The sequence below is a fragment of the Chiloscyllium plagiosum genome, chromosome 28 (assembly GCF_004010195.1).
Source record: "Chiloscyllium plagiosum isolate BGI_BamShark_2017 chromosome 28, ASM401019v2, whole genome shotgun sequence".
Classification (NCBI taxonomy): domain Eukaryota; kingdom Metazoa; phylum Chordata; class Chondrichthyes; order Orectolobiformes; family Hemiscylliidae; genus Chiloscyllium; species Chiloscyllium plagiosum.
The window spans coordinates 5,078,545-5,104,414 of record NC_057737.1 but is presented as its reverse complement, the minus strand read 5'-3'; the positions used below and the strand labels follow the sequence as shown (position 1 = coordinate 5,104,414).

At 40.1% G+C, this 25,870-nt stretch overlaps 1 protein-coding gene across 4 annotated transcripts in view; it reads right to left on the bottom strand.

The window, feature by feature from the left end:
• ints2 (integrator complex subunit 2) overlaps nt 1-25,870 on the bottom strand; it is a 65,782-nt gene that overhangs the window by 7,675 nt on the left and 32,237 nt on the right. For 3 of the 4 annotated variants that reach the window (XM_043718109.1, XM_043718111.1, XM_043718110.1), the window contains 13 exons: nt 25,030-25,101; nt 24,519-24,633; nt 22,766-22,834; nt 19,393-19,527; nt 17,609-17,785; nt 16,479-16,587; nt 15,273-15,377; nt 14,034-14,198; nt 13,514-13,715; nt 10,654-10,779; nt 9,224-9,425; nt 7,567-7,803; nt 6,330-6,437 (listed from right to left, as the gene is read on the bottom strand). In XM_043718109.1, the coding sequence (XP_043574044.1) occupies nt 6,330-6,437; nt 7,567-7,803; nt 9,224-9,425; nt 10,654-10,779; nt 13,514-13,715; nt 14,034-14,198; nt 15,273-15,377; nt 16,479-16,587; nt 17,609-17,785; nt 19,393-19,527; nt 22,766-22,834; nt 24,519-24,633; nt 25,030-25,101 (1,822 nt within the window). The remainder of the gene's footprint in view (nt 1-6,329; nt 6,438-7,566; nt 7,804-9,223; nt 9,426-10,653; nt 10,780-13,513; nt 13,716-14,033; nt 14,199-15,272; nt 15,378-16,478; nt 16,588-17,608; nt 17,786-19,392; nt 19,528-22,765; nt 22,835-24,518; nt 24,634-25,029; nt 25,102-25,870) is intronic. The other variant, XM_043718112.1, reaches the window with a different exon arrangement.

Here is a 25,870-nt window from a genome sequence, read left to right as displayed (position 1 = left end):
GCAGAATCAGATTAATTCTTATATCTGAATATAGAAAATACCAATTATTTTGGAGGTGGACTATTCTCCATAATTAGTTTTAACAAAGTTCATGGTGCTCTAGTAATTTTATCATACATAACTTTTATTTTTTTTTAAAAAGGTAATGATCTGTTATAGACCATGCCAGACACCCTCAAAATATTTTAAGAAGGTAGCCCAGACCATAACCTGTAGTGCCTCCCACCCACCTCCTCTAAACTTACATCACTCAAGGAAAATCAAGCTAGCTTTTTTTCCTCTTTGGTTTCTTAGTAAGGGACATTAGCAGAGATGGTAGTGCAGGCAATGCAATGTTCCTCCTGTGGGATGTTTGAGGTGAGGGCTACCATTTGTGTCCCAGCTGAGTACACCTAACTCCAGCTCCTTGAAGACAGTGTTAGGATACTGGAACTGGATGAACTCGGGATCATTCGTGAGGCAGAGACAGTTATAGATAAAAGCTACAGGGAGGTGGTTACTCCTGGAAATGAAGATAATTGGGTGACTGTTAGGGTAAGAAGCTGTTAGGGTAAGAAGCAGTCAGTGCAGGGATCCCCTGTGGCTGTTCCCCTGTAAAACAAGTATACCGTTTTGGAAACTGTTTGGGGGATGGGGGGGAGAGAAAAGAGGGGGATGACTTACCAGGGGTAAGCCATGGGGTACAGGTCTCTGGCACAGAATCTGTCCCTGTTGCTCTCAAGGGAAGGGAGCAGAGGAGTAGCTCATTAGTCATTGGGAACTCCATAGTTAGGGGGACACTTAGGAAATCCTGTGGGAATGAGAGAGACTCATGGTTGGTCTGTTGCCTCCCATGTGCCAGGGTCAGTGATTATCAGATCTTGTTTTTGGGATCCTTAAGTCGTGGCCCACATAGGCACTAACAACATAGGAAAAGGGATGGGAATGTGATGCAGAAATTCAGGGAGCTAGGGTGGAAGTTTAGAGCAAGAACAAACTGTTGTTATCTCTGATTTGTTACCTGTGCCACGTGCTAGCAAGGTGAGGAACAGGGAGAGAGAGCAGTTGAACACATGGATACAGGGATGGTGCAAGAGGGAGGGATTCAGATACTTGGATAATTGGAACTCATTCTGGGGTAGATGGGACCTCTACAAACAGGATGGTCTACACCTGGGGGGGGGGGGGAAATTTGCTAATGCTCTTTGGGAGGATTTAAACTAATTCAGCAGGGGTTGGGAACCTGAATTGTAACTCCAGTATACAGGAGGTTGAGAGTAGTGAGGCCATGAATAAGGTTTCAAGATCGCAGGACTGTACCAGCAGGTAGTAAGGTGGTTTGAAGTGTGTTTACTTCAATGCCAGGATCATCCAGAATAAGGTGGGTGAACTTGCAGCATAGGTTGGTACCTGGGAGTTCAGTGTTGTGGTCATTTCGGAGACATGAATAGAGAAGGGACAGGAATGGTTATTGCAGGTTCCGGGGTTTACATCAGAGAAAGTTGTAAAAGGGGGCGGGGGGGGAGGGAGGTATGGCATTGTTGGTCAAGGACAGTATTATGGTGGCAGAAAGGACGTATGAGGACTTGTCTACTGAGGTAGTATGGGTTGAGGTTAGAAACAGGAAAGAAGAGGTCACCCTGTTGGGAGTTTTCTATAGGCCTCTGAATAGTTCCAGAGATGTAGAGAAAAGGATAACAAAGATGATTCTGGATAGGAGCTAGAGTAACAGGGGAGTTGTTATGGGGGACTTTAACTTTCCAAATATTGACTGGAAATGCCATAGTTTGAGTACTTTAGATGGATCAGATTTTGTCCAATGTGTGCAGGAGGGTTTCCTGACACAGTATGTGGATAGGCCAACAAGAGGAGAGGCCACATTGGATTTGGTACTGGGTAATGAACCTAGTCAGGTGTTAGATTTGGAGGTAGGTGAGCACTTTGGTGATAGTGACTACAATTTGGTTAAATTTACTTTAGCGATGGAAAGGAACAGGCATATATACCACAGGGCAAGAGTTATAGCTGGAAGAAAGGCAATTATGATACGATTAGGCAAGGTTTAGGATGGAGAAGGAAACTGCAGGGTATGGGCACAATTAAAATGTGGAGCTTGTTCAAGGAATAACTACTGCGTGTCCTTGATAAGTATGTACCTGTCAGGCAGCGAGGAAGGGAGGGAACCGTGGTTTATTAAAGAAGTTTAATATCTTGTCAGGGGGAAGAAGGAGGCTTATGTAAAGATGAGATGTGAAGGCTCAGTTAGGGAGCTCGAGAGTTACAAGTTAGCCAGGAAGGACCTAAAGAGACAGAGAGCTAGGAAGAGTCAGGAAGAGACATGAGAACTCTTTGGCAGGTAGGATCAAGGAAAACCCTAAAGGAGGGGTGGGGAACCTGCGGTATTAAGGCTGCATACGGCCTTCTAGGCCATTGTGTGTAGCCTTTTGAATGAATCCAAATTTTGCTGAACAAATCTTTTTATTTTTATTTTAATCTTAAAATGAATGTATTTGAAATACCAGAGAGTAAAAGAAAATTCAACGAAATAATCCTCACAGACTGACTGCCACAATTAAAAAAATTTCGACATCTGCTATGCTCATGATTTAGTTATAGTGCGACTCTAGAATGTACGTTATCTTCCCCGCCTGACTGGCGCCACTACGCCAGTGTTTATCAACTTATGACAACAGTGCACGTGGCTTTCCATTTGAAGTGAAATTTGAGAATAGTTACACAATCTAATCGTATCAACATTTATATAATTGAAGTTTCTTGGATGTGGCTTTACAACATGAAAAAGGTTCCCACCTCTGTCCTAAAGCTTTCTATAGGTATGTCAGCAATAAAAGAATGGCTAGGGTAAGATTAGGGCCAAATGAAGGACAGTAACGCGAGGTTGTGCATGGAGTCCGAAGAGATAGGAGAGGTGCTAAATGAATTTTTTTTGTATTCACACAAAAAAAAATGTTGTCAAGGAGAATACTGAGACACAGGGTATTAGACTAGATGGGATTGAGTCAAAGAAGTGTGGCGCTGGACAAGCACAGCCAATCAGGCAGCATCAGAGGAGCAGAAGAGTTGATGTTTCAAGCATAAGCTCTTTATCAGAAACATTCATAAGAAGGAGATGTTAGCAATTCTGAAGTATGAAAACAGAAGTTCCCTGCGCTGGCTGGGATTTATTCTAGGATTTTCTGGGAAGCTGGAGAGGAGATTGCAGAACTTTTGGCTTTGATCTTAATGTTGTCATTATCTACAGGAATAGTGCCAGAAGGCTGGAGGATAGCAAATGTTGTCCTCTTGTTAAGGGGAGGAGTGACAACCCTGGTAATTATAGACCAATGAGCCTTACTTCTGTTGTGGGTAAAGTGTTGGCGAAGGTTATAAGAGATAGGATTTATAATCAACTAGAAAGGAATACTTTGGTTAGGGATAGTCAACATGGTTTTTGTGAAGGGTAGGTCGTGCCTCACAAACATTCTTGAGTTCTTTGAGAAGGTGACCAAACAGGTGGATGAAGGTAAAGCAGTTGATGTGTATATAGATTTCAGTAAAGCATTTGATAAGGTTCCCCACCGTAGGCTACTACAGAAAATACAGAGGCATGTAGTTGAGGGTGATTTAGTGGTTTGGATCAGAAATTGGCTAGCTGTAAGACGACAGAGGGTGTTGGTTAATGGGTAATGTTCATCCTGAAGTTCAGTTACTAGTGGTGTACTGTAAGGATCTGTTTTAGGGCCACTGCTGTTTGTCATTTTTATTAATCTCCTGGAAGGGGGCACAGAAGGATGGGTTAGTAAATTTGTGGATGACACTAACGTCAGTGGAGTTGTGGACAGTGCGAAAGGATATTGCAGGCTACAGAGGGACATAGTTAAGCTGCAGAGGTAGGCTGAGAGGTGGCAAATAGAGTTTACTGCAGAAAAATGTGAGGTGATTCACTTTGGAAGGAGTAACAGGAATTGAGAGTGCTGGGCTAATGGTAAGATTCTTGGTAGTGTGGATGAGCAGAGAGATCTCAATGCGCATAGATCCCTAAAAGTTGCCACCCAGGTTGACAGTGTTAAGGCGCCAAATGGTGTGTAACCCTTCATTGGTAGTGATTGTGTTTCGGAGCCATAAGGTCATGTTGCAGCTATACAAAACTGGTGTGGCCGTACTTGGAGTATTGCATACAGTTGTGGTTGCTGCATTATAGGAAGCATGTGGAAGCATTTAAAGAGTGCAGAAGAGATGTTCCCTGGTATGGAGGGAAGGTGTTATGAGGAAAGGCTGAGGGACTTAAAGCTGGTTTTGTTAGAGAGGAGGTCAAGAGGTGACTTAGAGGCATACAAGATGATCAGAGGATTTGGACGGGGGGACAGTGAGAGCCTTTTTCCTCGGATGGTGATGGCTAGCACAAGGGGACATAGCTTTAAATTGAGGGGTGATAGATATAGAACAGATGTCAGAGGTAGTTTCTTTACTCAGAATAGTAAGGGCATGGAATGCTCGGCCTGCAACAGCAGTGGACTCACCAACATCAAGGACATTTAAATGGTCATTGGATAAACATATGGGTGAAAATTGAATAGTGTAGGTTAGATGGGCTTTAGATTGGTTTCACAGGTATGCACAATACCGACAGCCAAAGGGCCTGAACTGCACTGTAAAGTTCTAACACTTGTATTTTTTAAATGGCAAATGTAAAGTGGATATTCCAGGAGTGATGCAGCTGGTCAAGCCACTCTGTTTCAAGCAAAACAATTTATTTACACACTGCAGTTGAAATATGAACAAAAGAGAACAACTATTTTGAAACCCAACTAACACAAAATCGCAACTTAATGAAGCTATTTCAATTCCCGCAATATCCCATAAACACATCCCTTGGCAAATGGTATATTCAAATGCAGGTTCTTACAGGCAGGAGAGATTTCAGAAAGTTCAGGCAAGACCTCTGTTGAAACATGGAACCTCTTTTCACTATAGAAACCCCTTTCATTGTACAACTGTTTTAAAGAAACCTAAAGGTTTCCTCTGATTGTTCACTTAGGTAGCATCTGTTGGCCATTTTGGCACAACTGACGTTACAACCCCTTTTGAAAGAAACCCAGGACAACATAACCTTGTTAAAAGTAGTCACACCAGTTTAATAACATCCTTCCAATAGCAGAATTGTATGTAGTACTCCAAATGTCTTTATCAATGTCTTGCACAGTTGTAATATGACTTCCCAACTCCTGTACTTAATGGTGTGACCGATGATTGCAAGCGTGCCAATGCCTCCTTCATCACCTTGTCTACCGGTGATGCCACTTTCAAGGAACTATGTACACATACCCCTAGATGCCTCTGTCTGACAACACTTCCCAGGGTCCTACCATTAACTGTACAAGTCCTGCCCTGGTTTTATCTTCCCAAAATGCAACACCTCACATTTATCTAAATTAACCTCTGCCATTCTATAACCCACTGGCCCAGTTGATCAATTTCCTGTTGTACACTTAAATATCCTTCTTCGCTGTCCACTATCTAACCCTACTAATCAATCTATCATGCTGAACCTTGTCAATGGCCCTGCTAAGGTCACATAGACAATGTTACCTTCTTGGGCACTTCTTCAAAACAATCAAGTTTGAGGGACATGATTTCCCACGCACAAAACCATGCTGACTACCCTTAATCAGTCCTTGCTTTTCCAAATGCATGTGGATACATTCTTCTTCTCTGGTTGCTCAGCTCAACTATCTGCATGTCACAGCTGAGTTCCCACACCCTCACCATTACCATACAGTGGGTTTCAAGCATTTGGCTGACTTGGTGCAAAGTGAGCTTGTTGCAAAAAAAATGGGCAGAAGCTAATTTCTGCTGGAAGTTTTCTCAATAAGATCAGAGGTAACTTGTGGAAAATGACAAGTGATGATTGCAATGTCAGAGTCATAGAGATGTACAGCACAGAAAAGATGTGATCTGTATGCACTTCAGTAAGGCGTTCGACAAGGTTCCCTATTGGAGACTGGTTAGCAAGGTTAGATCTCACGGAATACAGGGAGAACTAGCCATTTGGACACAGAGCTGGTTCAAAGGTAGAAGACAGAGGGTGGTGGTTGAGGGTTGTTTTTCAGACTGGAGGCCTGTGACCTTAAACAACAGGCCATTTGAATTGAAATATTTTTTTTAAAAAAAGTGTTTGTTCTGCCTTTGAGTGTGAACGTTTAAATTGCATCAGTGTGTTAAGTGTGGGATTATTAAATGGCAAAAGAAATGCAGATTGTTACTGTAAATGTCTTTCAAATACTTAACTTTTTTCTAAAGTCTGCCTTTTAAGCATGCACACAAATACAGTCACATAATAATTACATTACCTGCTTCTCCAGTTGTGGTTGTGCTAAAAGTTCTGGAATGAAATCCAGGCATATGTGAATGGACGGAATTCCAGCCACAGTTAGAGGCAACAGTTCACTCGGGTAACCCTGTGTAAACATCACCTATAATTAATATTCTAATGATTAGCACTAATGACTATACCAATCTTTTTGTTAAATAAAAGTTGGAAAACGCAACAAGTCAGGTCCAATTCATGCAAAGAAAGAGGGGCCTAGATTTTCTGATGGCCACAGGCATTATTCCAGCATAGATGGGAGTTTCGCATGGGGACCTTTTTGAATCCCCATTACAGCAGAATCTGAAGGAATTGCCTAGGAAATTGAAAAACATGTTGTACAATTCCTCCATGAAATCCCTCTGCAAGTCTCCATTTAAAGCAGAGATTTTGGAGAGTTCTGATGAAATTAAGTAAGTACTTAACTCAGGAAAGACAGTCTGACTCACACTTAACTCACATCCTTGGGACCCAACAACCTTACTCCTCTCTGGAAGAGACCACCCACAGCCCTCGACAACCCCTACCATTCTCAAAACAAGATTTGGACATGATCTGCCTTGAGCCATTTCCAGGACTTACCCTAAACAACTAATGCTCATTTCAACCCCTACATCAAACTCAGCTGGTACCCTAACATCAAAAGTATCCAATATGCTGAAATTCTGGACCTTTACATTTCAGAATAGGAAGTGGTTGCCTTCCCCTAAAACTTCTGCACAATGACAGAATAGTCCGAAAGGAAATATGGTTCTGCATTTCTGAAGGTGTCTGATAAATTCAAATTGGCTCCTCATGTAAAAACAGGCAGAGTGGCTATCAGCAAGAGATTGCCATTCCTCAGAAAATCAGGCCCATAGTCAATATTTCAGTTCAATGAACTGATGAAAGGTAATGATCTGAAACATGAGGCTCCTCCATCCACAGATGCTGCCAGCTCTGTTTAATACTTTGAAGCATTCTGTGTTTTTATATCACCTTACCACTGCCTGCTCTGCTGGTGGGGGTGAACAGAAAATATGGATCACTTCTGTGTTCCCCTAGTGTTCAGACTAGCGTTCTTCATTTAAATTGTAATACCAAAAAGAGATTAAACCAGTCAACTATCTCACTGTTGTTATGAATTGTTTCAAGTACAAGTGCACACTTCGGAAATATGCTTTTTCCTGTGAAGCATATAGAGAAATACAAGAAATGCAACTTAACTATACAGTACTGACCTGAAAGTGAACAAGTTTAGCAATATTTGGATCTGCAATAAACATCTGATGCAGGAGACAGCAGATGAGACACTGCACTTCCCGGACATTGCTCAATAAAGTTGCCTGAGTATTCTCCAAAGGTTCAGTCAGATTGAGGGTTTGATCCTGCTGTTTCAGGACCTTTCCTGCACTATGTGATCGCTCCTCGTCAGTAAGCAAGCAGATTTCCAATAGAATTTGAACAGCTGCACTGTCCTGTAAAGGAGAGTTTGTTTATGTATGGCATCAGATTTACCTTTTCTGTTTTGAGTTGCCAAACTAATGCTATTACTGAAAGGCTGCATACAAACACACTTTTCTTTCAGTTTGACCTGATTTTGATTACTTGCAGTTTTTGCATATCAAATCCACACAGTTTTATGATTTTAAATGCATTGTCTCAAAGGGTAAAGATGAAGATTCAATAATAACTCATAAGGAATATTTCAAGTGGGAAACATTTGCAGGGCCATGAAGGGCTGGGACAGATGGAGAGGTGACGGTGGTGTAATGGTAATGTCACTGGACAAGTAATCCAAAACCTTAGTTAATGCTCTGATACATAGATTCAAACTCTAAAATAGCTAAAGGCATGGTTTGAATTCCCTAAGATGGGGAATTTCAAGACTAGGGGATTCTTGGAGTATGGAGAGACTGGAGTATTCCAGTAACGTGTGTATTTTTGATTTTGCTTTGTGCCTTGTAGGAGTATACCCAGATCTCTCTGAAGATCAACATTTGAAAGTTTCAATGTATGACTCTTTATTTTTACTACCAAGTGAATAATTTCACCTGTAGCCACATTATACTCCAGCTACCAACGTTGCCCATTCATTCAATTTCTTTATAACTCTGCAGCCTCCTTGTATTATCCCTTCACTTGAAATCTCACCTAGCTTTGTGCAATCAACATAGAAAAATTACTGTCTGTGCAAATTAATTCCAAATAGCTAAAGCTTCAGTACTATTCTGTACTGTACACTGCTAGAAAAAGCTTACCAACTTGAAAGATCCCAGTTTGTCCCTACACTGCTTTCAGTACCCTAATCAATCCTCTATACACACGAAAACTTTATTCTCCAACTACTTGAGAACCTTACTTGCATAATTTAACATTTTGTGTGCATCTTATTGAATGACTTATGGAAATCCAAAATATATAACATCTACCAGGTTCCCCATTACTCTAACCTCTTCATTACTCAGTTAAATCCTGAAAAAATGACTTTCGTAAAATCAGTGACGTAGAATAAACAGTTCAATTTCTTCTCTCTCCCTCAGTTCGACAATAGCAGTTTTACAATGTTAACTTCCAATCTGCTGGGACCAAAAACATTTAGCACCACTATTACTGCAGCTACTCCTTTTGGAATCATAGGATGTGGGCATGGGGATCTATCCACTTTTAGTCCCTTAACCGTCTCCAAAGATTTTCTTGTTGCCTTTGCTTTGACATTGTAACCTTTACCATGCTGCTCTAAATTCCATTCTCCTTCACCGAAAGATGAAGAATACAGTCAGTTACTTCATTACGCATACTGGTTTACACTCAAGATGCTGCAGCATACACCATGATGGTTTGGCCAAATGGCATCCTTCTGCACCATGATCATTCTGTGATCAGAATGTGTTTTACCTGGGCTGACAACAAAGCATTTTTTAGCTCCTCTCTTGTGACTTCTGGGGCTTCAGGTTGCCCAACTACCCCCATGGTGTTATTCTGATATGGTTTGCTGTCCTGATCCACATTCTCCTTCAAGTGAGCACTTAGGTACGCTTTTGAAGCTAGAAGGTATCCATTAAGCATGTGCAAGGTAATGTCCATTAACGGAGGGCACCTTGGAATAAGACACAAATATTAAAGACATTGAAACAACAGATTATCCTTAAAATAGTAGACATGGAACATCATAGATCCATTCAGAAAATGTGCATTTGGCTTTCATATTTCAATGGAAGTTGGGGTAACTAGGGCTCAGTATTAGTCCAATTGATCAAGATCTCTTTGTAATCTTAGATAATGAAAGTTATCGACTATACTACCAATTTTGGTGTGATCCAAAAAATGACTAACCATGCCTAAATTCTCATCTAAATCATTTATATAAACAACAAACAAAAGTGCACACAGCGGAGATTCTGGCACAACACCACCAGCTGCAAGCCTCCAGTTCAAAAAACAATCCTACAACACCATCACTCTTTGTCTCCTACCATCAAGCCAATTTTGTATTCAGTTGGCAAACTCTCCTTGAATCCCAAGTCATCTAATTTTACTAATTAGTTTACCATGTGGAACCTTTCAAAGGCTTTACTGAATTCCATGTAGACGATATATAGATCTGCCTCAAACTTTTTGGTTACGTCCTCAAAAAAACTCATCCCTTACACAAAGCCATGTTGACTAACCCTAATCGTACCTTGCCTCTCCAATTGCATGTAAATCCTAAGTCTCAGAATTCCCTCCAACAATGTACCCATCACTGATGTCAGACTCACCATCTAAAGTTCCCAGTCTTCTCCTTACAGCCATTCTTAAATAAAGGCACAACATTAGCCACCCTCCAGTACTCTAGCATCTCACCTGTGGCTCTAGGTGATACAAATATCTATTGTAGAGGCCCTGCAATTTCTATCCTAACTTCCTGCAACATCCTGGGATACATGTGATCAGGTTCCTGAGATTTATCCACCTTTGCGTTTCAAGATGTCCAGCATCTCCTTTTATGTAATGTGGACTGTTTTTAAGACATTAGTATTTATTTCCCAGAGTTCCCTAACCTCCATTTCTTTCTCCACAGTAAGAGCTAATGTTAAATATTCATTTAGTATCTCTCCCATCTCCTGTAGTTCCACACACAGTTGACTTCACTGACTTTTAAAGGGGCTTTATGCTCTCCCTATTTGCTCTTCACGTAAAGTAATTAATTAATGAGAGGATCTTGAAAAACTGAAAATTTACTAGAATGTTCATGAATAGGACAGGGCCCATTTGGTTGAGCAAGTCCATCACTATGAAACAACTGAACTACTGAGTCAAGCATCCTGTGGCTATTGGTGGCTCACCTGTACACTCTACGGTCACATCGCAATACAATCAGTGGATCAATCATCAAGTCATTCTGTGTGTATTTCTGCTGGCGAAGCAGTTTGGGTTTTGGCTGCAAGGCATTCACTGTCATCACCCACAGCCTTCAAAACAAAAACATGACATTGGCTATGTTTCATAGGTTATTGAAAGCCGACAAGGCGGTAATCAACCAAGATCCTTATAGAATGAAGCCATTTTTAATGTGCTCTTCTAATAATAAAGTGCTTTAAAATGAAAGTTTGGAAGTAATTAGAGTGATTAAGCAAGAACCATGATGCAGATCCTAAACATTCACTTCACATTCTGCATCTTAAGACGGATAGGTTGATTTAAAAATAACACTGCAGCAATGCTTACTAGTCAGTCAGTGTGAAACGGCCGAGGAAACCGGGAGAGTCCAAGTTGGATCCTTAATCACAGTTTTGTTAATTGATCTCACTTTAAGCTCTACAATTATTACCACCAACTTGTCTTCCCCCTCTAGTCCAAGAAACAAGGTCCTACTCTTGATTATTTTCTTGTGAATACCTTTGGCAAAAATGCATGGTTGAATGTCAAGATTAGATTTTGTAGTGATGCTTTTCATTATTGCATACCCTATCAATGTTCACCTTCAAAGGATTACATATTGCAGACTGCTCATTTAGAAGAAGCAGTTGTGTTACAATTGCAACACAATTGTTGTGTTTATGTCTTGGCACTTTTTATAAATTTGAAGTAGAACGAATGGGATACCATGAACTACACTCTGCTGACATCTGCCTGATAGCATGTCTTCTGGTTTCATTGTTGAAGATTTGATAATGGCAGCAGCTTGAGTTAATAGTGGAGACAGACACACCAATGAATCGGCAAGTGTTGAAAATATTAAATTGTAAATACCTTAAATGACCACTTAATTCCAAGATGGGGCATAGGTTTAGGGCGAGAGGGGAAAGATATAAAAGAGACCTAAGGGGCAACTTTTTCACGCAGAGGGTGGTACGTGTATGGAATGAGCTGCCACAGGATGTGGTGGAGGCTGGTACACTTACAACATTTAAGAGGCATTTGGATGGGTATATGAATAGGAAGGGTTTGGGGAGGAATATGGGCAGGCCCGTTGGCAGGTGGTACTAGATTGGGTTGGGATATCTGGTCGGCATGGACGGGTTGGACCGAAGGGTCTGTTTCCATGCTGTACATCTCTATGATTCTATGTACAAAAGGTAGGCTTTCAAGGATAATTAATTAGCATTTCTACCTAGATACAAGGTCCATGTAATTCATATTACCAAGGAGATGGATGTGGAAAAAACCATTGTGAAGATCATTGTAAAGCTATGAAATATAGGATCTGGGGTGACTTGACAGGGCTGGTTGTGGAGAGGAAGTTTCTTTTCATGGGAGAATGAAAACTAAGAGGTTGTTCATTTAAAGTGGAGATGACACATTCTTTTCTCAAAGTTGCATTTTTCTGGAACTCATCATGAAAGCAGAGTCTTTGAATATTTTTAAGGCAAAGGTGAATAGATTCTTGGTAAGAAAAAAGTGGTGAAAGGTTATCAGGCAGGGATGTGGATGAGGTTATAAATATAACAGCTCTGTTATAATTATTGAATGGTACAGCAGGATTATGGAGTTGATGACCTACTCTTTCCCCTTATTTGAAGATTAGTTTACAGGCTGATTATCTGTTCTATCACTGTTTTGAGTCTGCCTGGAATGAGAAGGAACACCTAAAGGCCAAAAAAGTCTTTGTTATTTGCAGTCAGGAATGCAGGTGAAAGCTTATGTTCAGATTCAGAACCAAAACACAATGCTCATGTGGAGTTAAAATAAGGCTGGAAGTGTTAGCAAGCTTGGGTGATAGGGTCAGTCCACAGGAAAAGAAAACCTCAAGTCGTAGATTGCAGGCTGAGAAAACAATAGGAATACACCTTCAATATCTTAAAATGGGAAATCTTTACGTTCCAATCATTGAGCTACCCAATGGAAGTTTACATTTCTTCCTGAAGAAATTTAGGGGCAGCAGAGTGGCTCAGCGGTTAGCACTGCTGCCTCACAGCATCAGGGACTCAGGTTCAATTCCTGCCTCGGACAACTGTGTATGGAATCTACACATTCTCCCAGTGTCTGCGTGGGTTTCCTCCAGATGCTCCGGTGAATTGGCCATGCTAAATTGCCCATAGTGTTAGGTGGCTTAGTCAGGGGTAAATATAGAGTGGGGGTCTGGGTGGGTTACTCTTCAGAGGGTCAGTGTGGACTTGTTGGGCTGAAGGGCCTATTTCCATACTGTAGGGAATCTAATCTAAAACTTTATTGGGGTCCATGGGAACCCTAAAGTGAACTGTAACCAGCACGAGTTGGTATCTTTAGAAAAGGAGAGGCTAATTGCAATTACTGGCTTGGATAACATATTTAAAACAAGTGATCTGAACATAAACAACAGGTATTTGTCTCAAGTTATATTAATGAAATCTCAGTTACAACGTCAAAGCTCAAGTCAGTCTTTGCTGATGAGAATTAGTCTTGGCAAAAGAATATTTGCTGAAGCTTGTCAGGACATTTACATGAAAAAAAACTGACAAGACTGATATTACTTATAGTGTGGACTCTTGACCACTCAACTGAGCAGAGTCCCTTCTGACTGAATATAATATAGGTGCATTTTCTAATTCATGACAGTGGGCGGTTATAAAATGGTAAACTTTCACCAAAACACAGTTTAGAAAGATGACAATAAGCTGCAGAAAGAGCTTTTATCGATCACCTTCTGTCAAGATTATTCAAGGCAATTATGCTTAACACAGAACATAAATTAAGTGAGTCATTAGGTAATAAAGACACTGCTACCTCCTTGGCATAACGGTGTTGAGAAGCATCCAAAGCTGGTTTACTGTCTGGAGAATTCGTCGGGGAACATCTGAATCAAGCAACCGATACAAACCCAACATCAATGCTTCTGCAAATGGGATCAGCTCACTGGCAGATAATAGCGTCAAGTCCTCCAAGGTCTGCATCAGTTGAGTGTAATTGGTAGAAGCCGACTGGAAAGCTGGAGATGACAGGATCAATGGAAATTGTACAGCAGATAAGTGAGTGATACAAAGAATGTCAAAATGCAGGTTAAACCCTCAAATATCAGGCAATTACCAAAAAAAAGTAATCAAGATGAAAACAATAATAGATTTGCTACAAGCAGCAAACTGATATAATAATATCTGTGCACAATACCAAAATACTCTAATTGTGAAATGGTCAACAAAATGTTGTTTTACTAGTGATTTTTAAATGATTTATAGATATTATCTGAACTCCTTTGAGGTACCTGTGGTTTGTACATGCAACTACAAGTCAGTTTTCATGCCAGTACCTTCCTGCAGCTTCTTGGGCGTATGGCGTTTGGCCCGGCTGGTTAGCAGCATTCTGGAGAGCAGTGCCTCTGTGCCAGTCACTTCCTCCTCACACATCCAGTCATCCACCATACACAGGTGAGGATAATTCGTTGCCAGCAAACGCAACAATGCAGAATGAAGGCCTGGCGGACAGGGAAAACCTCAAATCAGGTCAGAACATGCTTTGTTGCACACAGATATAAAATTCAAGAAAATCACAATCAACAGTTATTCTTCAGTTACATCAAATGACCACTTCTCCCACTACTCCTTATTAGGTCATACATTGTTTTAGATGGTTTCTCTGGAAGCCCTAAACAAACTCTTGATGAATAACCTGCTTTACGATGCTGTATTGTGCTGAGCTTAAACCAATCAGTGCAATTCCTCCTTCTAGGGTTTCAAACTTTTCACAACAATCTGCTCCAGATTGGAAACACCAAATGCAGATAAGTGTTCAATCTGTGAATTCCTAGTCGCTTGTTATTTAAATTCTGAACCTTGCATCGGTCACGATCTTTCTATCCTTGATCTCTGGTTGTGTAGTATGAAGCCCTACGTAAGCTCAAGGAATAGATCCCATTCGTTGGTTTCTACTTCCCAGACTTCCAGTCATGTTTAACAGTTTGAGGCCCCGAAAACCATCAACCCTCATTACATAATAGTGCTTTTCACCCTATCATAGACCTCTTTTGTACCTTTCCCCAGACGCTGTGCATATCACTTCCTTCAAACCTCTTACGTTGCTAACTCTTCCCAGTTCCAATGGAAAGTCCCAATTTTAAATTTTAACCCTTTTAACTTCACCGATGCCACCAGAGGAGAGTTAATGTTTCAGGCCGAGTGACCCTTCCAGCATTTCTGTTTTATCAAAATTTAATCCCATTCTCATCAAACATCCTGCACTGGCCCATGGCCAGCTAATGAGAGATAGAATTCCAGCTGTTTCTTACCCTCCATTCTCCTGGCTAAGAGTACCAAGTTCAATTTTAAGCATTCAAATGAGTTGTTTTGGTACAAACCTGAAGAACTACTGGGTAACTCTCATCATAATTCTTAGAAATAAATTCCAAAACAACTTCATTTTTACTGGATGTGTCTCCAAATACATGCAGCTAAATATAATAAAAGTACAAGGACTTTGTTAGAATATGTTTAGATCAGAACCTGTGGATTCCAACTGAGTCTGAACGAACAAGTGAAGCTTCTACATTTACCTCCGAGCTCCTGTTGAAGCCCCTGTGCCTGGCGAATTAAATACTTGATAGGAATCTGATCCATCAGTGCTGCAGAGTAAGACTTGGGTTTCTTCTGAACGGCCGCTATTAGAAATGTGGAAGAATGAAGAAAATAGTCAGCATATCCACCAATGAACCATTTCACCAAGAATAGTCTGAATAGTAATCCTAAAATATTAATGTTTAAAACAAAACAGACAAAAATTCCACACTTCAAGTGAAACCAAATCTTCATGGATCAAAAGAATCAGAGTTAATGTTTCAGGTTTAGGGACCCTTCCTCAGAACACTCAGATCTTTCTGAGGAAGGGTCACTCGGCCTGAAGTATTAACTCTCATTCTCTTCACAACGTTGCCACACCTCCTAAGCTCTTCCAGCAATCTCGGTCTTTGATTTACAGAATCCACAGTTCTTTCAGTTTTTCTTCCTTCAGGCAACTCAGTTTAAGAACTGTTGATAGATACCTATCCAACAAAGCAACAATAAACATTACAGCGCACTGCAGGACACCTAAAAGGGCTTTGCAGCTAAGGAAGAACTTTTGAAGTGCAGCCACGGTTGTAATGTGGGAAACGTGACAGACAATTAATTTGGGCACAAGAAGTTCCTCACACCAGAGCAAGTAATCAGTTTTTATTTGCAGTGTTGGCTGCGATTTAAATATTAGCCTAGTTGTCAGGAAAACATTCCACTCTTCAAAAAACACTGTGGGATCTTTTACATCCACTTCAGAGAAGAGTTAGACCTTTGCTTTAAAGCTGCATCTGAAAGATAGCAGTTGTGAACCTCAGTACTATACCGAAAGGTCAACTGGATTTCATGCTCACGTCTATGGGCAAGAATGTAAACCTACAGCCATGGGTGAAATGAATAATTTGTGTCCTCGTTCTGTCCAGGAAACATATTTAAACTGTCCTGTTTATGTTCTGCAGGCTAGTCTTCTGAAAAAGTGACAAATATTTTTAAAATAGATTGAGCTCGGCTACAGATTCAGGAATTATGAAAGTTCCTCAAAAGCTGACCGACAGTGGGTGCAATGAGGAGGGCGATGTGGAGGAATCTGACCATCTCAGAATACGTGCATGTGCACACACCTGCCTTTACCTTGAACTGTAGTTACAGGAAAACATCTCTGGGCTTACAAGAAATGTCAAAATGAAACAGAGGCAGAAATGTACACATACCTAATGGTTTCACATTGGCTAGCAGAGTCTCCTCATACGACAGTGTGTAATAGAGAACCAGAAGCTGGGCTGTGATGCTGTGCCTTTGTCGACATCGGTTGTTCTCTCCCTTTTCACAAATATAGGAAAATTATTAAAGTGGCTCCTATGAATTTATTGATTTTGTTTTTAAATGCTCTATGCCTTTGCAACTTTTCTCAGTCTCATCTTCAGTCACAACTTCAAAACAAACCGGCATTTAACCATAATTTTTAACAGTGATACAGTCAAATCATTTGTTACATCCAGGATTAAAACAGAAGGAATGTTCAGTGGAATGCAAAATCTTCATTGGGGTGGAATGTTTCTCATTTTGTTTTAGTCCCAGCAGCTCTACTAGAATACAAGCCAATAAATAGAAAATTAAACTAGTTCCAAAGTAGTCATCGCAATTTTATACCAACAAATCAATTTAACATACATCATACTGGATTGCACAATGAGAATCGAATTTAATGTTCCTATTCATTAAAAAGTGGGCATTTAACTTTGATTCCCAGTTGGGAGCTTGAAAATTTTTATAGCCGTATACTGGGGTATGGGTTCCAAGTTTAGGTCGACCATGCAATTTTTTAGGTGTCATGCTAAACCTAACTATCCTTATCTGTTATGTGCCATTTACACTCGTGCACTGCCGCAAGGATGTCATTCCCTGAATACCAATCGGGTACAAAGATGCTCACCCGATGCCCCTTCAGTTGCCCAAGCATAACTCAATGTCGACCGGATCAAATATATGACTTTCATGGTTTGTTTGGCTCAGATATAAAGGACTGGGATTTCTTTTGCTTAATGCACCAGTTCACAAGACAATATGGCCAAGGGCTAGAAGCAGAAAATGGTAACACTGCATAACTTCCTTCTTCAATTTGTGACATCACTTTCTCAGTAAAGACACTCATATACACTGCTGAAACAAGGCAAAATCGGAACACGTGATGTTTTTAAAGAGACATCTGGTCAGTGAATCTGAACTGTGGCAGGGTAGGAGTTCAGAAGGGTTAGTACATGAAAGATATAGCATTTATTTAATTTATACAGAATATACCACAACTTCTTCCTGAATACACAAAAAAAAATGATGTTCTCACCCAAGTGAGGCCATTGAACACATTGAGGACTTCCTGTTCGGTGATTGGTTGGTTTGTAGCTTCAGGATTAGCCTTGGATGCTGGCGTCAGAATGGAGTTGATGTAAACATCGATTAGAGGAATTAGCTGAGGGTGCAGAGGGGTTGTTGTTTCACACATTTGTCGGTAAATCCAATCCTAGAAGTGTGACCCACAAAATATTAAAAATGTAATCTCTATTCACACCAGATTTGAAAGGAAACAATTACAAAGACTTTCTGGGTATTAAAGATCAAGCTGCAGTCAACAGTGTCCAGCATTCTATATCTCTTTATTTGATACTATTTTTAACTTGCTTCATTATCCATTTCATAAAGTTTCTTTCTCAATAGATTGTCAGCAGTTATTTAGTATAGATATTCCACATTCATATCTCCCATGACCAACATCACAGTAAAGGATAAGGAAGAGAAAGTGACTTCATATTATGCAGTAATCCTTTTCTGTAGGCAGACTATTCTCTCTGCTTTATGGTAGAAAGTGACATAGATCATTCATTTACATGAGCTTTTCTGCATTTTTCAAATTGTTGCGAAGAGGACATTATATGTTAAATTTAGTGTTGCTCTCAACAATTTAACCTCGCTCTCTCTCTCAGCATGAGGTATATAAAGGATTTCACAGTGCTTCAATCCCTCAGTCAGGATGGCACTCAACTTTCGAGTACTTACACTTGTGCTGTTAAATAGATATTGCTTGGTGTTGAGGGAAAAAAAAAAGAGAGCTTGATATCAAGATTATTTACTAACTTTCTCGGTTGTCACTAAAAGGTGCAAAATTTTGATTTATTTACAGTGGTAATTAGGACCAGCAGCTAGAATACCAAAATGTATGTAATGATGCTGGGTGACTTGATTAAGAAATAGGAGACACACAAACAATGCAAAGGATAACCGAATTAAATGGGAAAGGCCATTGCCATATTGTTGATGGCCCCAAACATTATCAATTCACACCACCATCTTGCCCGCATGAGCCATTTATGCAGAATACACACTGCGGAAGGAGAATACAAAGTCTCTGCATTGCAATTACTGTGCAGAAACACAACTATCAGCTTGTCAGAGGCTGTAACTGACAATGAAAACATATATAAACTCTTCCCCACTGAGGTTCAAATGAGTGGAGACTGACTGTCCAGTGTTGGCTGCATGCATAGAAGATACCACTTGACTATTGCAAATTGACCCTGAATGTTGAACTGTGAAAACAGCATTTCTCATAGCCTTCACTACGGTGAAACTTCATCACCAACATAAAATGGAAATGTTAACCAGCTAATTTTAAACAATATTTTGATGTAAGAACTTCACCAGTTTAAATTATATATTTAAAATGTATTTTTTCTAATTCTAGTCTTGTACAGAACATCGTGGAATAAAGAAACAGCCTGATTAGGCAAACCAGTTCATGTTCCACAGAAGCTTATTTTGCAAAGCATGCACACTTGCTGTCCACAAAGGTTTGTTTCCTGTTATCACTTAAGTTACATTTGGATGTCAAAGCTTACAATTAAAATTTGCTACGTAACAAAATTTTCATGTATTACAAAATACTTGCTGACTCTGGCCACTGGAGTGTCTGAAATCTCCTTCCCTCCTCCATCAATATCTCAAATAATAATAAAAAGAATCTTACATTAATAAACTAACTGCATAGAATGTCATAGGCAAAATACAAGTCCATATTATATAAAGAAATGATATTTCTGAAAATAAGAAATGCTGTAAAAGGCATGTCACTACCTTGATGGAAACTTTGTGCTTAGTGAAAGCACGACTTCTTAACAACTGGTAAATACAGTGTATAGGCAAGAACCCAGTTATGGTAGCACTCAGGTTGCTGGTTACAGGTACACGTACAGCATGAGCAGTTACTACCTGGAATGAGAAAGAATGACAAGAATGTGATTAACTTTGAATGTTAAAATTTGAACTCATTTGTTAAAATGTACAGTATCAAAATTTATCCTACATCTTGCATTGCACAATGGTACCAAGGAGATTTCTATTTGTCATCCTTCTTTCCCTCTGACCTTAGGCGCCCAGAAAGTGCTGAGGTACTGGCCAGACAAGAATTAGCAGGGTAAAGCATTACTACGCAAGATCCAATAACAGATTATGAACAGGCTCCAGCAGTTCTGGAAATGTACTCTCTTAACAGCTGGATATTCCACAAAATAATTAGAACACCATGAGACCTATGGCCCACTAGATGTGCTCCATCACTCAATGGCTGATCTGATTAACTCCACTTCCATGCCTTATCCTCACAATCCTGGTTTCTCTTACTGATGAAAAAAAAAAATCAGTCTGTTTATCTCAACATTGCAAAAAATGAAATGACTGAGCATCGATAGCTCCTTGTAGTAAAGAATTCCACAGGTAGAATATCCTTGGAGAAGAAATTCCTCATCTGTCATAAATGGATGACCCCTTACTCTCAGATTACATCCTCTGGTCCTAGGTCCTCCCACAAGCACAAACAACCTCTCCACATCTATCCTGTCAAGTCCTGTAAGAATTTTATTGGTATCAAATCTCCCTTCATTCTTCTGAACTCCAATGACTACAAGCTTAACCTTGCCTCTCAGGAAAACTCCTCCATACCTGGAATCAACCTAGTGAACATTGTCTGGACTGCTGCCAGTGCCTGTATATCTTTTAGATAAGGGAACCAAAACTATTCATAAAATTCCAGGTGTGGTCAGACTACTACCTTGTATAGGAGAAAGTGAGGTCTGCAGATGCTGGAGATCAGAGCTGGAAATGTGTTGCTGGAAAAGCGCAGGTCAGGCAGCATCCAGGGAACAGGAGAATCGACGTTTCGGGCATAAGCCCTTCTTCAGGAATGGGGTTTGTAGAGGGAGGAAGAGAGCTTCTTCAAGGAAGGCATCCTTGTAAGAGGATTCGCAGTAGGTTGAAATCTTTGAGGAGAAAGTGAGGTCTGCAGATGCTGGAGGTCAGAGCTGGAAATGTGTTGCTGGAAAAGCGCAGCAGGTCAGGCAGCATCCAGGGAACAGGAGAATCGACGTTTCGGGCATAAGCCCTTCTTCAGGAATGGGGTATCGACGTTTCGGGCATAAGCCTTTCTTCCCCATTCCTGAAGAAGGGCTTATGCCCGAAACGTCGATTCTCCTGTTCCCTGGATGCTGCCTGACCTGCTTTTCCAGCAACACATTTCCAGCTACTACCTTGTATAGATTAGCAATACTTCCCTATTACACTTCATTCCTTTTGAAATAAAGAACAACATTGCATTTGTCTTACCAATTATCGACTAACTTGGATACTAGCCTTTTGTAATTCATGCACAAGGACTCCCTAATCCTCCTCTGTTGCAGCTTTCCATAAACTTTTCCTATTTTCCGCTCTTCTATTCTTTCCACCAAAGTGCAAAACCTCACATTTCTCCACATTATATTCCACTTGCCAAATTTTTGCTCACTCACTTGCCTTTATCCTTCTGTGGACCTCACAACTTGCCTTCCACCTAATTTTGTTAGCAATAGTACATTCAGTGCTATCGTGAATCTCATGAACATATATTGTAAATAATGGTGGCTCCATTGATACTTGTGGCATTTCACTAGTTACAGGTTTCCATCCTGAAAATGACTAACAGAATAGAGTTGGGATAATGTAATGAGCTAATCCTTATCTTATGCTAAATATACTATCCCTAACATTATGGGCTAAATGCTATTCAGTAGGATGGGGTTACAGAGGCAGAATGAAAGGCATTTTTGCATTTTCACACAGACTGTAAATACATAACTAAACAAAAAAGGTGATAGCAAAAATCTTTAACAAGACAATATAGAAAGCAAGAACTTGTATTTCTCAGCACTGGTGTAGAAGGAAGCATTTTTGGTTTCCCAGTTGATTAAAATATCCTACCTAGTTGGTGTTTGGGCACTGGGAACTAGGTGGCATTTGCACTTTCTTACATAAGACTTAATGTTTTTAAAAAAGTAAATGTTTCTATTGAATTTGTCTGTGTTTCACACTGTGCCTCCCACACAAGCAAAGGTAAAGCCATTTATATTCGTAGACAGTTCATACTTGTTTGTGTCCAATTACAACTTTATAAGATTTTCCTTCTAGTCTACACCTACTACTTCTCACTCATGCTGTGAAAACATTCCAACACAATCCGGTTGTGGTGGTGGTGGTAGTGGTTTACAGGAAAGCTGAGACCAACAGCACAGTGAGTCACCAATCAACTAATCATATACAGGTTTCATGTGAGATTCACTGGATAACACAGGTGTGAGAATTCAGTTCACTGCTTCCCCTTGCAAGCTTAATATTGTGACCACAATGTTGCCCCATTACCAATCAGTTAACTCAATATCAGGATTGAAACCGGCACCAATTGGATCCGCATGGCTTAGGTGACTGAGAAAAGTAGAGATTTCTTATCAGTGTATCATCGTCATATATAATAACTATATTGGAACGCAAAGGCAATGCTCTAGGTTGGAAGATATTAAGCTGAAGTCCTATTAACTCTATTTTTTAAGATTACGATATCCCACAGCAATTTCAAATCATTCCTGGAAAATGGTGCTCCCTCAAATCAACATTGCCAAAAACAGATCAACTAGTTATTCTGGATTAGTGGTGCTGGAAGAGCACAGCAGTTCAGGCAGCATCCAAGGAGCAGTGAAATCGACGTTTCGGGCAAAAGCCCTTCATCAGGAGGGCTTTTGCCCGAAACGTCGATTTCACTGCTCCTTGGATGCTGCCTGAACTGCTGTGCTCTTCCAGCACCACTAATCCAGAATCTGGTTTCCAGCATCTGCAGTCATTGTTTTTAACTAGTTATTCAGCTCATTGCTGTATCAGAGTGGGGAGGGCATTTTTACACATAGTTCAATGACATAGGTCCTCAAACTTACACATTTTGATGTTTCAGTGAGAGGTTATAACGCCTGTGCAAGTTCAATTTCTTTTTCCTACATTTGCTGAGAAACAAGGCAAAGTGAAGAGAGTATAGGTGAAATTCTCAAGTATAATGATTTATAATTCGAATAGAAAAGAATTGAAAACTTTACCAAAATCATCCTTGTGTATGAATGCAAAGACAAAAAATATGTGCAAGCTGTGGGTTTACCTGCTCTGTAAATATTTCCTGTGTGAAGATGGTTTTCATTCTGTTCAGTGAACTTGGTTTAATGGCAATCTAAGACAGACATTATAAAAAGGTGCTTATTGTTAGTTTTAATGCAGAAAACAAGACCAAAAACAGCAGCACCATTGCAAAACGGCCCCAACAAGCAAAGTTCCATCTACAAATGTATTATCTATGAATCATTTTCTGATTTCATATTGCTGATATGTCCAAAGCAACCGCTGGTGAAGGGAGGTTCCCTTCATGGACAATGCAGACAATTTATTTTTCAGAGAAACCTTCACATATGTCAGTTACTATCGGACATTGTTATTCCAATGCTATTCAGGCTGACGTCATATCCTTCACAAATGTGAGCTAATCTAAAACCCATATCCTCATACCGAATTCAACATCTGTAACTTATTAGGGTGTAATAAGTTCGAACAGGAAATGACATCATCACAAACCCAAGGAACCCCATCCAGGAGAAAGCTATAAATAGAAAGCAGGAAGTCGCCACTGATGATGTTACCTAGCCAGGTAATGAAATGTCTGGATATCAAACCTACAGCTCAGTGAGCAAACCTACACGCTAAACCTCAACCTGAGCTACAAACCTTGCATCTGTAACTTTGTTGAACTACACTGGCTCCTGATCCCACTATATTAAGTTCAAATTGATGATCCTTCTGTTTAAGTCCCATTGGGGCTATATACCTTACCAAACTGATCAACCTTTCTAGCCCTGCTGCCCTTTCTACTTGTATCTAACTCTCCATTATTTTGACGTGCCCTCTCCTTGTGCCCCACAGTTAGCAGCATGTCTTAGCTATCTGTGTCTCAAATTCAAAAACTTCTCCAATTTACTATTCTCTTCCAAAAACCTTTAACACCCACCTCTAGCTAATGTTTTGGTGACTCTCATTTGCTACCCTTTTCTTTATCTTCACTTTTGTATGCTGAAGATGCAATTTGAATAATATTTTATTTTATTGCAACATTCTTCTTCAAATCACATTGCGTATCTATTACATTTTTTGCTATTGCACCATCCTTCAGTCTGAAGGGAGACAATTTCCCTGCTTCTGGGAAGCTACAATCAGCTTCAGACAAGGAGGAATTAGAACTCAGATGGCTCAACTCATGCTTCCATTGATCTCTCTTTCAGGGTAGGAGAGGAAAATGCACCCACACTCTCATTCCACGCTCATTTTTATTCCCAGTGGAACAGGCAAAATTAAAAACTAGCTAAAAGGAAAATCTTGAAAACGCTGATGTTTACCACTTGAGGATAGCACATCAACATCCTACCATCATGTAATTCCTGTTCCCTCCCTGCAAAATACAGTTTCTATTTTATATTAAAAAGTCACAAATGTTTTCCAATTATTTTGTACTTTATTAGTAACACATAGAGTTTAAATATTAGTCATGAACAACTGGAAATTATTACACCTAACAGCCATAGCACCACCAAAAACTTTCAATATTTGCACCAATGTTACAGCACAACCTTTGGCCCTCGTTCAGATGTTACATATACCCTGACAAAGGGAAAAGCTTTCAACTGCAACATGGGTTGGTCACTTACAAGTGAAGGACAGTTATGGGTGAACAGAATGAAAAGTTAATGTATTGATACAAGTAGCTGCTTGAAAAAAAAAGTTTTAAAAGATTTCAGCTAAAGGATAACTGATTTTATTTTCTCAACTCCCATAAATTACTACAGGAAAAAGGATAAAGGCACACTTACCTTCATACCCAAAGTGGAACAGACCAAGTCGATGATGGCACTGAGCTGATTACTATGAAAGTACATTGCAACCAATAGCAGCATCTCACCAAATGAAGCAGAGACCCCTGTGGTACTTGAAATTACACAAAAAAACAAAGTTACGTCACTCCAGCCAATTGTAGTGGATAGGCCGTAATTCTTTCATTGTGAAATTTGAGATCTGGACAATACGGTGAAACACATGACCCTATTTTCTAAGCCAGCTCAGGCCGTTGGAAAGAGAATCATTTCGCTGACACCATTTCCTTACTCTCATACTTACTTGACACATCTGGCACAACACAACAACTGCAACGCTGCTCTCTGGCTCTGCAAAAATTGCTCAATTTGGTCATTTGGAAGTGTGCAGGGTATAGTTTAGAATCACACTTCAACTGCTCCTGATCAAGTTCACATTAATTTAAAATTCTAAGCACAGTTCATTTTACCGGTTAAAGGCTGAAAGCACGTACCCAACAGTGAATCTCACCTCTCAAAATATGCCTCCTCCCTGATCATCCAGCTTAACCACATTACAGTCATTTGCTCCTGTTCAGGGGTACTGAAAAAAAAAAAGTTATTTGTAATGTGAAATTCTGAACACAGAAGTCAAACCTGCATCATTAGCAATTTTTGGGACCTCCTCCTCCTCGTCTCCCCCACCACTTTGACAATGGTTATCAATGATCATATATAATTGATAAATTAACAAGAAACTTTAATTCAGATAGGACTCAGTCTGTAGAAAGGTCTAAAAATGCTTCCAACACTGGATTACTTTTCTTAAAGAGTTGTTGTTGTTTGCTTTGATGATCAACTCATGACTTTGTTCATTGGCAGTGCAGGTCAAAAAGGGGTTTTGCCCAGGACAATCTTTCTTGCACTGTGTACAGCTTGACAGCTCCTTCTAACCCACTGTCTAGAAGGAGGTTAGTAGGTACATTGAACATGGAACATTACAGCACAGAAAAGGCCCTCGGTCCTCAATGGTGCGCCGACTTATTGAACCAATCTAAAGCCCATCTAACCTACACTATTTCATTTTCATCCCTGTGTCTGTCCAATGAGCATTTAAGTGCTTTTAAAGTTGGCAAGTCTATGACTGTTGCAGGCAGGGCATTCCATGCCACTACTACTCTAAGTAAAGAAACTACCTCTGACATCTGTCCTAAGTCTATCACCCCTCAATTTAAAGCTATGTTTCCCCCCACCCCCCCTCCGCCATGCTAATCATCACCATCTGAGGAAAAAGGCTCTCACTGTTCAACCCATCTAACCCTCTGATTATCTTACATTCTCAACTAAGTTGCCTCTCAACCTTCTTCTATTGA